Source organism: Nomascus leucogenys, chromosome 11 (genome assembly GCF_006542625.1).
Source record: "Nomascus leucogenys isolate Asia chromosome 11, Asia_NLE_v1, whole genome shotgun sequence".
Classification (NCBI taxonomy): Eukaryota; Metazoa; Chordata; class Mammalia; order Primates; family Hylobatidae; genus Nomascus; species Nomascus leucogenys.
In genome coordinates this window covers 117,582,745-117,599,334 of record NC_044391.1, presented here as the reverse complement: position 1 = coordinate 117,599,334, position 16,590 = coordinate 117,582,745, and the positions used below count along the sequence as shown (strand labels likewise).

The window sequence follows — 16,590 nt, the reverse complement described above, 5'->3', positions numbered from 1 at the left end:
GTCTCTACAAAAAATACAAAAATTAGTTGGGCGTGGTGTTGTGCACCTGTAGTCCCAACTACTCGGAAGGCTGAGGCAGGAGGATCACTTGAATCTGGGAGGTGGAGGTTGCAGTGAGCCAAGACGCATCACTGCACTCCAGCCTGGGTCACAGAGTGAGACCCCGCCTCAAAGAGAAAAAAAAGATTGTAAGATATAGTAATCAAGACAGGGTGCTATTATTAGCTCAGGTACAGACAAATAACCTAATGGAATAAAATAGAGAACACAGACTCTCACATGGAAACTTGATAAATAATGGTGGTATAGGTCAGTGGGGAAATAGAAGACTCAATAAATGGGTCTGGGATACTATCCATGTTTAAAGAAAAAAGTGAAAGTGAATCTTTTCACAAATATACAAAAATAAAATCCAGCTAGCTCAAAGATTTAAAGTGTAAAATGCAAGCTATAGAAAAAATACAGGAAAATGTCTTTATGACCCCAAGTTAGACAGAAATTTCTTAAAAAACAAAAAGCTCGAACCATAAAAAAGAGAAACTGAGGCCGGGTGCAGTGGCTCAGGCTTGTAATCCCAGCACTTTGGGAGGCTGAGGCAGGCGGATCACAAGGTCAGGAGATCGAGGCCATGGTGAAACCCGTCTCTACTGAAAATACAAAAAAATTAGCCGGGTGTGGTGGTGGGCACCTGTAGTCCCAGCTACTCGGAGAGGCTGAGGCAGGAGAATGGCGTGAACCCGGGGGGCGGAGCTTGCAGTGAGCCGAGATTGCGCCACTGCACTCCAGCCTGGGCGACAGAGCGAGACTCCGCCTCAAAAAAAAAAAAAAAAAAAAAGAGAAACCGAAGCCGGGTGCAGTGGCTCATGCCTGTAATCTCAGCACTTTGGGAGGCTGAGGCAGGTGGATCACAAGGTCAGAAGTTCAAGACCAGCCTGGCCAAGATAATGAAACCCTGTCTCTACTAAAAATACAAAAATTAGCCAGGCACAGTGGCAGGTGCCTGTAATCCCAGCTACTCAGGAGGCTGAGGCAGGAGAATTGATTGAACCTGGGGGTGGAGGTTGCAGAGAGCTGAGATTGAGCCACTAGACTCCAGCCTGGGTGACAGAATGAGACTCCGTCTCAAAAAAAAAAAAAAAAAAAAAAAAGAGAAACTGATCAATTCCACCATATCAAAATTAATAACTTCTATTCATTAAAATATAGTACTGAAAGGGCGAGAAGGCAAATCACATCCTGGAAGACTATCTTTAACATCATATAACTGGCAAAGGATTAGTGTATAGACTAAAACGAATGTTTATTAAAAGAAAACTAAAAAGCTAACCACCAAGTAGAAAAATGGATTAAAGACCTTGATATGGTTTGGCTGTGTCCCCACCCAAATCTCATCTTGAATTCTCACGTGTTATGGGAGGGACCCGGTAGGAGGTAACTGAATCATGGGCAGGTCTTCACAAGATCTCCTGGTTTTAAAAGGGGGAGTTTCCCTGCACAAGCTCTCTCTCGTTGCCTGCTGTCATCCACGTAGGACGCGACTTGCTCCTCCTTGCCTTCCGCCATGATTGTGAGGCCTCCCCAGCCATGTGAAACTGTAAGTCCAATAAACCCTTTTTCTTGTATAAATTACCCAGTCTCAGGTATGTCTTTATCAGCAGTGTGAAAACAGACTAATATAGATAGCGAACAGATATTTCTTTCTCCTGAACAGATATTTCACAGAAAGCACACAGGAATGGTCAATCAACCCGAAAAGATGCTCAGTTTTTTGAGTAATCAGGGAAAGGCAAATTTAAAACACAATGAGCTACTATTTCACCCCTCGCAGAGTTGCTGAGGGTGCTCAGCAATGGGAACGCTCATCTTCTGTGGGTGAGAATGGACACTAAAAACTTTTAGAAAACAATCTGACAAACCTAGCCAAGTCACACACGGGAACAGCCTGTAACCCAGCAATTCTAATCCTAAATATACACCTCTGAATGACCTTTAAATCTTTGGTCGGGACCCACACCAAGAAATACATTTTATATCCTGACTCAGTATACACAGAACTAAAACAAACTCTTTCACAAGACAACGTTTTTACTGTGTGCATAATACTCTGATTATATTATTCTAGTTCATTTAGTGTCGTCCACTATACAGAGTTCATAACCCACCAATGCATTGGTTTTTAATATGAGCTGCACATCAGTATCATCTGGGGTATTTAAAAAATTAAAAACAAAACCAAAACTGATGCCCAGGGTAAGCCCCTAAAGATGCTGATTGCTGATTCAACTGGAATGAAATGGAGTTTGAACACAGATTTGTTAAGCTTCCCAGATGATTCTAATTAGCAATTCAACAACTAAACTAACAGATCACCTGAAGTTTGAGAAGCTTTGCCCTAAATCCAGTAAGATGTACGTTCAAGATTATCCATAGCAACACTATTCATGAAAACAACCCACATGTCTACAGATAGGAGACTGGCCAAATAAACTGCAGTATATTTACAGTGTAGCAATATACAGCAGTGAAAGTGAACAAACTACACCACACACACATCAACAAGTCTCAAAAGCATAAAGCTGAGTGAAAAGTATGTGGAAAAAATGCAGACAGCATAATTCCATTCATAAAAGGTTCCCAAACAGGCATGCCTAAACCATAGATATTTGAGGGTGCCTAGATATGTTATAAAATTACAACAAAAATGCAGAATGCAGAATGGTGGATATTGGGGATGAAGAGAAGGTTAGGATGGGGTATAGCAGATGGGGACTTCGGAGGTACTAATAAAATTCTAGGCTGGCTGGTAGGTACAAGGATGTTTTATATACATATATATATATACATATACATTTTTTTTTTTTTTTTTTTTTTTGAGACAGTCTCACTCTGTTCCCCAGGCTGGACTGCAGTGCCACGATCTTGGCTCACTGTAACCTCCACCTCCCGGATTCAAGTGATTCTCCTGCCTCAGCCTCCCGAGTAGCTGGAATTACAGGCATGTCACCACTCCCGGCTAATTTTTTTGTACTTTCAGTAGAGACAGAGTTTCACCATGTTGGCCAGGCTGGCTTTGAACTCCTGACCTCAAGTGATCTGCCTGCCTTGGCCTCCCAAAGTGCTAGGATTAACAAGTGTGAGCCACTGTGCCCAGCCTATATAAATATATACTATATATATTATATATTATACATACTATACATACACTACATGTTATATATATTATACATACTATATACACACTATCTATCCTATACATATATTATATATACTATACATATACTATATAGTGTATAGTATACCGTATGCATATAGACTATAAACTATATATATTATATATTATACATACCATACATACACTACATATTATATATATTCTACATACTATATATACACCATATATCCTATACATATATTATATATACTATACATATACTATATAGTGTATAGTATACCGTATGCATATAAACTATAGACTATATATAAAATCTACTATTGTGCCTATGATGTCAACACAAAGTAAAAAATTAAAGCCAAATTCAATTTGATAGTGGTTATGGCTTATACACGGGTGTATCCATTTGTCAAAACTGTAGAGTTAATATTTGTGCATTTTGATAATTGTAATTTTATCTAAAAAATAAGTGGAGGCAGGATGATGGTAACTGCTGAAATTAGGTGACAGCATTGATTACACTGTTCTGTTTACTTTTAATATATTTAACATTTTCACTAACAATTTTTTAAGAGAAAGAAAAAACTGGATAAGGCAAAGTTCATTTTTAGAGAGCTTGTAAAGTTTTAAGATCAACACTAAAAAGTTATTGGATGTTGACTGTAAACATAACAAAACAAAGACTTCAGAAATCACCACCACAAAGTGAACGAATATCAATGACAGCTATAAAGAACTGATACACCTACAAGCAGTTAGAGGCCCCGCTAGGAAACCAATATGTTCACTCCCCCTTTCTTAGGGGGACCTTGAGTTAGCTACAGCTGGTAAGTAATTTGGGGAGAAAGAAATGAAAAGGAGGATAAAACTGGAAGATTCTCAAAATGATCAGAGAGGGGGATGCTCTTCCACACTGATGTTAACACAGTTCAGTTTGCTCACAAACGCTTCCATTACCCAAAATCAAGCACCAGACTGTCCACACTTTCTCTTTGTTTCATTTACTTTTCCAGTGCTGTCCCCAAGTATACTTTACTTTATCGTGAGAATTTCCCTACTCTACCCTGGATTCTAGCTCGCCAGAGGGAAGGCAGAGCAACTCTTTTAGCAATTTTTTCTGGTGTTAACCTTTATCCTTTTTTTTTTTTTCTGACTTCCATAATTTTAAATACCATGTTTACATTCCCATTTTTAGGTTTTCCCACTTTAAATATACTGACTGACTATTCCAATACACACTTCATTGCCTTCTTCCCACACACAATTTTTGGTTTATTGCTTCATCTTCCTCTTTAACCTTTACCTAATCCAGCCTAAGTAGGTTTTTCATTCTCAAACATGTCAAATACACAACTTATCGCTTCCTTTAAATAAACTTTAAAAACATACTTCCATTAAGGCTTTTCAGTTATAACTTCACAAGAAATCTTAATAAAACAAAATTAGAAAGAGGTGATATACAATGAAATGAATGAACAGGTTTTCAACTGCTCCATGATTATGCCCTGTCTATGAATCTAAATTCTCCAAGACTTGATTCTTCATTAATACTAACTCAAATTTTCACCATTATATAATCTCACTTAAATGTGTATTAAGGGGTATTACATACAAAGCACCATTCATCTTCTACTTGGGTTTACCTCTCCATGTAGAATATTAAGAGGTGTATCTTTATCTTTGCTTATATCTATTACCAGCCATCAGAGCCATATTACCATGTTTAAGGTGATTAAACAAATGAATCCCTTACCCTTATTCTAAAATCCATTAGTGTCTGTAATCCATTATTTAATTCTAAAATCCAAAAATCCCTGAAAACTGAAGTTTTTTCCTCAAATTTGACAATAAAACTAATTTAGCAATTTCAACTTATTTGAGACTATTTATAGCCTTTATTCCACCTTTGTGGGACTAGACCAGTGGTTCTTTCTGTTTTTGAGACAGTCTGGATGGAGTGCAGTGGTATGTCCCTGGCCCACTCCAACCTCCCCATCCAGGGCTCAAGCCATCCTCCCACCTCAGCCTCCCAAGGAGCTGGGATTACAGGCATGTGCCACCATGCCCGGCTAATTTTTGTATTTTTGTAGAGATGGGGTTTTGCCATGTTGCCCAGGCTGGTCTTGAACTCCTGAGCTCAAGCAATCTGCCTGCCTTGGCCTCCCAAAGTGCTGGGATTACAGGCACGAGCCACTGTGTCTGGCCCAGTGATTCTTAATTGGAGCAATTTTGCCCCCAGGGGATAGGTCCCTGCAACAACAAATTATTTGGCTCCAAGATGTCAATAGTGTCAAGGTTGAGAAACCCTGAACTAGACATATATTTTGCTGAGGACACATCAGTCTGTGAGTACTGAGGCTGCCTCCGACACTCCTGAGGGCATTATAGAACACCTGGTAAAAGACAGTATTTACTACTCAAGAATCACAAAAACTCTTAATTCCAAAACACAGTTGGCTCCAGGGATTTCAGACAGCAGACTGTGGGCCCTATGTCACCATTCTTATAATAGCAGGTCTCCCTCAAGTGTCACAAATCTCATTAAAATATGGCCAAGGTCTCAGAAAACAAAGGAGAGGAACACAGAAATTCATTGGCCGTAACAAGTAGGGTTAAGAAACCAATTTACATTTTATTCTCTTTTAAAAATCACAATGTAAAATAAACTAGCCTTTTTAATAATGCCTGTATATTAGCATCGATTGTTTTCATGATCTGTTTTAATGTTCTCACCATAAAAGTTATCAACGTGGGTAACGTACAATAGTAAACCAACGCGGAGACTCTGAAACCCACGAGTGCTATTTACCTTTCTCTGTGCCTGAGAATATGGAGATGATTTTATGCCTGGGCTTTTTCTCTTCTGGAACAGAGGGCAAAGGTTTCAAACTGTGATTGGCTGACAAAGGGTCTTTGCCTCCAGTGCTAAAGATGGTGCTGCTCATTCGCACAGGAGGTGCTGGAGGCTTGTCTTCCAGTTCTCCGTTATCAGACATGATTCAGAATTATGAAATGGCCTGAAATTGGAAAAAATACAATTAGTAACAAAGTAAAAAGATGGCACAAACAAGCAAAAAACAGTAATAACTACCCCTGCCACAACTCCCAATTAGAAAATATTATCCATTTAGAGTGACATTTGCAAAATCTGGAAAAATCAGTGTGTAAAAGATGTAACTCTCTTGAGTTTACCCCTAACAAAGCTGGTAATGGTCAGCTGAAAAATGTTTGAAAAGTCAAATGGAAACATCATGGTATTACCAAAAGCTACTGATCTAATCAACGGATTCTAAGAGACCTTCTCAATAGAAAGACAGACAACATGAAATCTTTTTTTTTTTTTAATTCCAAAGAGGAAAAATATGTTCTGACCAGCAAATTATAGGATATCTTGGGGAGGTGCACCTCTAGAGCAGAGACAGATGCTTGGCTATTAAGGGTATCAAACAGCACCCCTCCAATCTGATTTCACTCCAACCTTGCAGTTACAACTTAGCCTTCACAGTAACTTTCCTAAAAAATTCTTATTTATTTTCAAGATGGAGTCTCGCTCTGTCACCCAGGCTGGAGTGCAGTGGCGTGATCCCAGCTCGCTGCAACCTCTACCTCCCAGGTTCAAGCAATCCTCCTGCCTCAGCCTCCTGAGTAGGTGGGATTACAGCCGCATGCCACCACTTTTGGCTAATTTTTTTGTATTTTTAGTAGAGATGGGGTTTCACCATGTTGGCCAGGCTGGTCTCGAACTCCTGACCTCAGGTGATCTGCCCACCTTGGCCTCTCACAGTGCTGGGATTACAGGCGTGAGCCACGGCATCCAGACTAATCTTTGTATTTTTAGTAGAGATGAGGTTTCACTATGTTGCCCAGGCTGGTCTCGAATTTCTAATCTCAAGTTATCCACCCGCCTTATCCTCCCAAATTGCTGAGATTGTAGGCGTGAGCCCCCACGCCTGGCCAAGGATTCTTAAAACAATGTACTGCTGATACAGTGTTTGGTCTCTGAAAATTTGACATCATAATTTACACAGATTAGTCTTTTGAGTTTTGCAGACAATCACAAAGGAGCTTGACCAATCTGGATATACTGACAAAATTAAATACAGAGCATGGCTGAAAGGCTGAGTGTGGCCACATCCCTCAGGTTCTGTGACACCTGTAAATGCCCTGTCCAGGCAGTTGGGTAATCTGTCTTAGCTACATGTCTAATTCAGTGAAAACTTCAACCCTGCTTACCCATACTTCTAGGTATGTCCTTAAAAAAGTAGATGACACATACTTGAAATCAGCAGTAAAAGGGAGAGGATCCCTAACTTATACATGAGTTCTGATACAAAACTATGTTAGAAAACAACATATTTTCCCACTGAACATGGTTTTGATTGGTAACTGGATCTTAATTTGATTCTAAGATTATTTAATGCATTTAAGCAAACAAAACCTTGCATATATACAATGAAAAGAATGCTAACTGTTCAGAACTTAAAAACAAATTTTTTATTTCGTTTGAATGCTTATACCTGAAGAAAAGTGGGCATAATTTGAGAAGATTAGCCAGGCACGGTGGCTCACGCCTGTAATCCCAGCACTTTGGGAGGCCAAGGCAGGCGGATCACGAGGTCAGGAGATCAAGACCATCCTGGCTAACATGGTGAAACCCCGTCTCTACTAAACATACAAAAAATTAGCCGGGGGTGGTGGCAGGCACCTGTAGTCCCAGCTACCCGGGAGGCTGAGGCAGGAGAATGGCGTGAACCCAGGAGGCAGAGCTTGCAGTGAGCCAAGATTGTGCCACTGCACTCCAGCCTGGCGACAGAGCAAGACTCTGTCTCAAAAAATAAAAAAATAAAAAAATCTGAGCTTATTCCAAATCTTACAGCTTTTATTTTCCTTGATGGGAGTGTGTCACTAGCACTATGGTATATTTTCTCTCTCAAAATGATTATTTTTTCATTCTACAAAAGAGGAAGAATAAAAAAAGGTAAAGGAGCAAAAACATTTCTGGGAGTGATATGGTTTGGCTGCATTCCCACCCAAATCTCATCTTGAATTCCCACGTTATGGGAGGGACCTGGTGGGAGGTAAATGAATTATGAGGGCATGTCTTTCCTGTGCTGTTCTCCTGACAGTGAGTACATCTCACGAGATCTGATGGTTTTAAAAAGAAGAGTTTCCCTGCACAAGCTCTCTCTTTGCCTGCCACCATCCATGTAAGATGTGACTTGCTCCTCCTCGCCTTCCGCCATGATTGTGAGGCTTCCCCAGCCACATGGAAATGTAAGTCCAATTAAACCTCTTTCTTCTGTAAATGGCCCAGTCTCAGGTATGTCTTTATCAGCAGCATGAAAACAGACTAATAGAGGGGGTAACTAGCTAGAGAAGGGCTGGGAAAAGGGAGTGAAAAAGATCTCTATCTCTGTGTGCAAAAGACTGTCTGGTCTAAGGAAGAAATGAGGGCAGGGGCTAAGGTGGTGCTGATGACATGCCCTAAACTGATTCTTCCGAACCAGCTCATGACATCATGTGGGATTTGTTTTGTTATGGGTTGGGATGCAAGCAGGATGTAACTGGCTATTCCTGAGTATGGGCTACTACCAGTGTGCATTGTAAGAGGGGACCTATCTTGCTACAGGTAGAAGACAAAGCTCAGTAACAACATTGCAGCTGAGCACGGTGGCTCACGCCACACTTTGGGAGGCAAAGGTGGGTGGATCGCTTGAGGTCATGAGTTTGAGACCAACTTGGGCAACATAGTAAAACCGTCTCTACGAAAAATACAAAAATTAGTCAGGTGTGGTGGCGCACACCTGTAGTCCCAGCTACTCGGGAGGCTGAGGCAGAGGAATCACTTGAGCCCAGGAAGCAGAGGTTGCAGAGCCGAGATCATGCCATTGCACTCCAGCCCGGGTAACAGAGTGAGACACCATCTCAAAAACAAAACAAAAAACAAAACAAAACAAAAAACAGGGCACAATAATTAATGTAAAGTGACTATAAATTCTTTCCTCAAGGCTCCCACATAGATGGAACGTGAGTAGAAACTGCCAATGCACCTTCAATAATAATAATAAATCAGCTGCATGTTATCCAGTTTTTTGGTTAACAGCATATGTTCCAGAATCAGACTGCTTTGGATGGAATCCTGTTTCCACCACTGACTTACACTTCACCATGTCTCATGACTCCTTGAAGGAATGGCTGACTCTAGGCATGGGAAAGGGAAAATGGAAGATGAGCCCAGAGCATGCTATAGTGTCAGAAGGCAAGGGAGCACTTTAAAAGGATGAGGAAATGCCAAAGGGACACAGGAAAGATTTTCCATAGGCCAATGCTGGGATATGTGAGCAAATTAGTATACTATTAGATTATGACCCAAAGTATCAAATAAATATGTTATTCCATACTGACATAAATAAATGAATAAGTAAATAAATGGGAGAAAAGGAACAAATCTTTCTTATAAAAGAATTGCAAATAAAATAGGTAAACACATCTCCCTCCAGGAGTTTCAGCTTAATCCGTGTCTCCTCTTGAGTGAAGGCAGGACTTAGTGACTCACTTCCAAAGAACAGTGTACGTCAAGGGAAAAATAACTTCGCAGTGAAAAAACCTGGCAAACATGCCTTATTAACCAAGTGACCACAGTTAACATCACCAGCGACAAGTCATGACAATATTACTTATCCCCTAATCTAATGTGATGTGACGCAGACTTCACCTCTGTGGTATTCTTCCCCCAAACCCACAGCCCCAGCCTAATCACGAGAAAAACACCAGACAAACCCCAATTGAGGGATATGCTACAAAACTCCTGACCACTACATTCCTCCAAACTGTCAAGGACACGAAAAACAAGACTGAGAAACTGTAACAGATCAGAGGAGACACAACCATAAATGCAACGTGACACCCTGGATTGGATCCTGAAACAGAAAAGGGGCACTGGTGAAACAACTAGTAGAATCCAAATAAATCCTAGAATTTGGTTAACAGTAAGGTACCAATGTTGGCTGCTTTGTTTTCACATACATATCACGATTATGTAAGATGTTAATATTAGAGGAAGCTGGATGATAGGTATACCGGAAATCTACTATCTGTGCAATTTGTCTGTAAATCTAAAATTATCCCCTAATAAAAACTCTATTAAACAGGGAGTAAGTTCCTCGAAAATTAAATATAGAGCTACTATGTGACCCAGCAATTCCACTCCCAGGTATATAGCCAGGAGAACTGAAAAACATATGTTCACGCAAAAACTTGTTCATAGAAGCATTCATAACAGCCAAAAGATAGACACGACCCAAATATCCATCAACTGATGAACGGATACACAAAATGTGGTGTACCCATAAGATGGAATATTGTTTGGCCGCAAAAAGTACCGACAACATGCTGCAACATGGATGACCCTTGAACACTAAGTGGAAAAAGCCATAAAAGGCCACATATTGTAGGATTCCATTTCATATGAAATGTCCAGAACAGGGGCATCCACAGAGATAGACAGGAATTTAGTTCATAAACACGGCTGATTAGTGAGTGGTTGCTAAGGAGTGAGGGAAATGAGATGTGGCTGCTAATGGGTATGAAGTTTCTCTGGGGGATGCAAATGTTCTGGTATTAAGACAGTGGAGATGGTTGCACAGCCTTGTGAATATACTAAAACCACTCAATTGTACACTTTAAAATGGTAAATTTTTGGCTATGCAAATTATATCTCAATATCTACTCACAGAATAAAGATTAAATGAACTAACAAAGATTAAAAGCTGCTGCAGTTGTTACCATCATTACTATTTATAAAACTGTGCTAGACATTAGAGAAAATAAAAGACGACCTGAGTCCTCTCTAAGAGTTCATAACCTGGGGGGAAAGACCAACACGCACTTGTTTTAAGTTAGGTCAGGCACTCCCTTTATTGGTATCTGCTCTCAACACAGGCATATTAAAGCTACTTAGCTCCTTCAAAGTAGCTGTTCTCAAAACATTTTGGCCACAAGACCCTTTACATTTGTCAACATTAATGAAGAGTCCAAAGAGTTTTTGTTGATGAGGGTTATGTTTATATATATTTACTGTATGAGAAATTAAAACAAGTTATTGGCTGGGCATGTTGGCTCGTGCCTGTAATCCCAGCACTTTGGGAGGCTGAGGTCGGGGAATTACTTGGGGTCAGGAGTTCGAGACCAGCCTGGCCAATATGGTGAAACCCCGTCTCTACTAAAAATAAAAAAATTAGCTGGGCGTGATGGCGCGTGTCTGTAATCCCAGCTACTCGGGCAGCTGAGGCAGGAGAATCGCTTGAACCTGGGAGGCGGAAGTTGCAGTGAGCCGAGATCACACCACTGCACTCCAGCCTGGGTGACAGAGTAAGAATCTGCCTCAAAAATACAAAACAAAACAACAACAACAACGAAAAAACTTGTTTAAACAATTCATTTAAAAATAACAACAAACCCATTATATGTTATACATTTTTATGAAAAATGACTGTTTTCCAAAACAAAATAAGTTGAGTGAGAAGACTGATATTCTTTGACATTTCTGGAAGTCTTTTTCATGTCTGGTGTGGTAGAAGACAGCCAGATGATCAGATCTGCTTCTGCATTCAATCTGTTGTGCTGTGTTGTTTTAGCAGAAGTTTATGCAAAAAATCTTGTCTTACGCAGATACCCACCTGAAAATGGAGGAGCATTTTAACAGCTTTCACATAATTGTGGATTTTCTTCTTTGGTATTACACTAAACCTGACCTTCCTAAAAGGTTAGCTGTGGAATCTGAAATCACAGCAATGAATCTTTTTGTACCCTATTACATTAAACCAATTGATTCTCTTGAATTTTGAATGAATCTGTTACCTATGCAGAAGTTTTACGATGTCATGAATTGCTTTTTGGAAAATACTGGTTCCCTGGGTTTTGAAGATATTCCCAATGTTGACACATTTCATTATGCAGTAAAAATAAAATCACATTCATTAATATCACCACCTATCTCATCAGAAAAGTCTTTCAAGTGCTGAGAAACTGCTAAAATCAACATAGTGGATACAAGTTTTCTAAAACTCGCTAATTTTTGCTTGAAAGTCTAAATTATATCAGTAGCAACAAATTCTGTCACTGTTTTTGAGGGAATGTCTGCAAAATACGTAAGTCTGAACAACCAGAATTTGTGGGTCAGCTGTTCTTCCAAATAAAAAAAGGTGTTCCATGAAACAGAGGGCTAGTTTAGCTCTCTTGCAAAAGTGGTTATCTCCAACACAACGATTCATACTTTGGTATGCAGAAGTACCTTATGAGTACTTCCCATTTTGCTATATAGAATACTTGATCAATAACTTTATTGTTCCATTAAGTATATTATTACGTGAAACTGGCACTTTACTGCAAGCACTTGGCCATGGCCTTGGTATGGGTTAAAGTACGAGCAATTTGACCCACTTCTGCTTTTGCCCCATCAATCCATATGTCAACACAGTGTGAAAGCAAATAATGTGTTAAGAATATTCTGGGCCGGGCGCGGTGGCTCACGCTTGTAATCCCAGCACTTTGGGAGGCCGAGGCGGGCGGATCACGAGGTCAGGAGATCGAGACCACGGTGAAACCCTGTCTCTACTAAAAAAAAAAAAAAAAAAAAAAAAAATACAAAAAATTAGCTGGGCGTGGTAGCGGGCGCCTGTAGTCCCAGCTACTCGGAGAGGCTGAGGCAGGAGAATGGCGTGAACCCGGGAGGCGGAGCTTGCAGTGAGCCGAGATTGAGCCACTGCACTCCAGCCTGGGTGAAAAAGCGAGACTCTGTCTCAAAAAAAAAAAAAAAAAAGAATATTCTGAAAAAAGTTTTGACATCAGACTCCCCCACGGTATTGTAGACCACACTTTGAGAACTGCTGCTTTAAAGTGTACTCCATCTTTATACTTCACATACATACCCCAAATGCTTTGATGTTTTATGGAGGTGGCAGAAGACTCATACTGATTTCATCTTATACTCGATAGAACACATTTTAACAGAACAAATAAGCAACAGCTAGATTTCCAAGCTAGGGTACAAAAACCTCTTCAATCCTTAACATGTTGAAAACCCAAATGCGTGCAATGGTATTTACCATACTGCTTTTCATTACAGTATCAGAAAGGTCAGAAGGCTTTTCCACGGCTGAGCCAGAGAGACACTTTCATTCATGAGAAGCAATGCTAAATTCTAAGCAAATGACATTACACAGCAACTTTCAGAACACAGTCTTTCCTTATACTTTGATTATCCTTCAGTGGCTCACGCCTGTAATCTCAGCACTTTGGGAGGCTGAGGCGGGCAAATCACAAGGTCAAGAGATCGAGACCATCCTGGCCAACACGGTGAAACCCCGTCTCTACTAAAAATACAAAAATTAGCCAGGCGTGGTGGTGGGCGCCTGTAGTCCCAGCTACTCGGGAGACTAAGGCAGGAGAGTTGCTTGAACCCGGGAGGCAGAGGTTACAGTGAGCCGAGATCGTACCACGGCACTCCAGCCTGGGCCACAGAGCGAGACTCCGTCTCAAAAGAAAATAAATAATTTTTTTTTCTACTACTCAATGTTAGTATACTGTGCAGTAACTTTTTTATTTTCTGCACATATTCAGTCTATTAGAACTAAAGAGGAGCCAGAGCATTGCGTTTTTTGGAACTTTTTAGTGACTACACACTATCATGTTGAATGAGCTGTCTCAAGGAAATTCCAATTAACATGACTTACCCTTTAAGCAATACTTGCCTGAATAAAACCCTAATTTAATAGTAAACTTGAGTCAGAGATGTCCCTAATGAAATTAGTCAAGATGACAAATATGCCACAACAATTCTAATATACCACGAGTGACTAGATCTTAGTAAATATAAACACAACCTTTGATACAATACTGATGCCTCTGCCCGCTGAGGATTTACCACTTCATCTCTGGATCTCTCTCAGTCTCTATGTTTTCAGTTGTTGTTGAGTGGAAGAAATTCTATTAGGTTGGTGCAAAAGTAGTTTCTATTAAAAGTAATGACAAAAACCGCAATTACTTTTGCATCACCTAATAACTAGCTCCCTAGAGGGTTTCTCTGTGTTCAGTTTTTTGTTGGGAGAAAGAAGTCAGAATTGGTTAAATATACCTTAATTATCATGCAGAAGTTGACTAAAAATAACAAGTGCTATGACTCTCCCTGGCTACACATCATCCTGACTAGCTGCCCATAACCTACAGACTGAGGACTAAACTCTGGCATTAGGGCCACTGAACTCCAAACTGCTGAGTCAATCTCATCTCACGTGACTGCACCACGTCAATCCTATGCCTCACATTCCTCAAATACACCAAAGACTTTCCTGGCCTAAATAATTTTTACGTATCTATTTCTGCATTCTTAGCTTTTCTTTTTCCTTTTATCTACCCAACCAAATCTTTCAAGGCTTAGTGAAAATGATTTCCTTCCTGAGGTCAGTCCTTGCCCAAAAAGATCCCTTACATCCTCTAAACTCGAGTTACACAGGAAAGGAAATCCAGACGGTATTAAGATGGTCAAGGATTAAGTCATCTAGTCCATCTGCCTTGTTTTGTATGTGAAAAAAACCAACTTACCAAAAAGTAAATGGTTAGCCTAAAGGCACATACATCTAATTACTAACAGAACTAAGACTAGAACTCAAGTCTCCTAACAACTCTGAATCTCAGGCTCTTTTTTCTTACTTATGCTAATATACTGGGCCATTCTTCGGCAATGAATTACAACTATAAACCCTTAGTTATTTTATCTGCTTTTCCTACCTAAGACCTCAAGCAATTCAAAGGCAGGTACTGTGCATGTATTAGGCAATGTTTACTGATTTATGGTACCATACCGTGTCCACAGATTTTTTTTTTTTTTTTTTTTTGAGACGGAGTCTCGCTCTGTCCCCCAGGCTGGAGTGCAGTGGCGTGATCTCGGCTCACTGTAACCTCCACCTCCTGGATTCTCCTGCCTCAGCCTCCCGAGTAGCTGGGATTACAGGAGTGCGCCACCACGCCCAACTAATTGAATTTTTTTTTTTTTGAGACGGAGTCTCACTCTGTCGCCCAGGCTGGAGTGCAGTGGCATGATCTTGGCTCACTGCAACCTCTGCCTCCTGGATTCAGGCAATTCTCCTGTCTCAGCCTCCCAAGTAGCTGGGAGGCGGACGCCACCACATCTGGCTAATTATTGTATTTTTGAGTAGAGATGGAGTTTCACTATATTGGTCAGGCTGGTTTCAAACTCCTGACCTCAGGTGATCCACCTACCTTGGCCTCCCAAAGTGCTGGGATTACAGGCATGAGCCACTGTGCCCGGCCTGAACTTGTTTTCTTAATCAAACAACACTAGACAACATAAACTACCCCATATTAACAAAAATATATTTAGAAAGATTTATACTTTTCCCCTCACAGCTGATTCATGACCTTCAGTTCTTTTTCATAAAATAGTATTTTTTGTGTGTGAATTGCTGCTTCTGACAGTGTCAAATGCCTGAAAAGTACCAAATGAGACTGTGATAAGGTTCTTTATGTTCCTCTTATATGTTAGCCAAAAACAATATTAGGTATAAAAATAATTCATGGTAAAATATTGATTTACCTGTTTTGTTCAACCATTAGTAACAAATGTTTTATAAAAAAAAAAAAAAGAGCAAATGGTAAGTAGTGCCTCTCTCTAAATCTGTTCACTTTTTGCTACTTTTCAGTGAAAAACAAGTAGGCGAAACAAAAAGTGTGCCCAAAACACACTGTACTCTTCTAAGAGGCCCATTGTTTAACTGTGACACGACTCAAAACACAAACAATTCCTCAATTGTCTACTGAAGGAGACTAGGGGTGGCTAAATATACAGCAGAAACGAACAGCAGAGTGGTATCTGAAACCGGTCAGCCCAAATAGTGGAGATTACTAAACTTACTATTATCTGCTGGGATCAACTACAGTACTCCAAGTGTAAACCATATATTATTGAAAAACACAATGATTTAAAAAGCACAATTTTGCTTTACATTTTTATTTACTTTTTATATAAATAACAAGTGAGCCTTAATTTTTCAGTACATTATGAATGCAGTAACGCAGCACTAATTAATTACCCAGACTTTCAACAATCTCTCAATAAGCTGCAAGAGCCCAACACCAGTGGCCCTTCCCTCCCAACCCACCCCGTCAAAAAACCAAAAGAGCCTCAGATGTCTTTGAGAGCGGATGCATGAATGGAAACATTTCCAAATCACCTGAAGATGACAACACACTCTCTAAACAGAAGGTTCACAACTCAGAAGGAAAAGAGTGTTCTCATGTGGTGACCATGGCCATAGCATCAGTCCCACTAGTAGCAACGCCAGAAAGAAAAGAGGGAAAGCGAGAAAAGAGATGCAGAAAACACAATCTGGGGGCTGGTA

General features: G+C 40.2%; 1 protein-coding gene across 2 annotated transcripts in view; it reads right to left on the bottom strand.

Moving 5' to 3' along the window:
• Positions 1 to 16,590, bottom strand: part of PAK2 (p21 (RAC1) activated kinase 2) — a 91,059-nt gene that overhangs the window by 43,252 nt on the left and 31,217 nt on the right. For both annotated transcript variants that reach the window (XM_030823023.1, XM_030823024.1), the window contains exon 2: positions 5,982 to 6,189. In XM_030823023.1, the coding sequence (XP_030678883.1) occupies positions 5,982 to 6,168 (187 nt within the window). In that variant the 5' untranslated portion in view covers positions 6,169 to 6,189. The remainder of the gene's footprint in view (positions 1 to 5,981; positions 6,190 to 16,590) is intronic.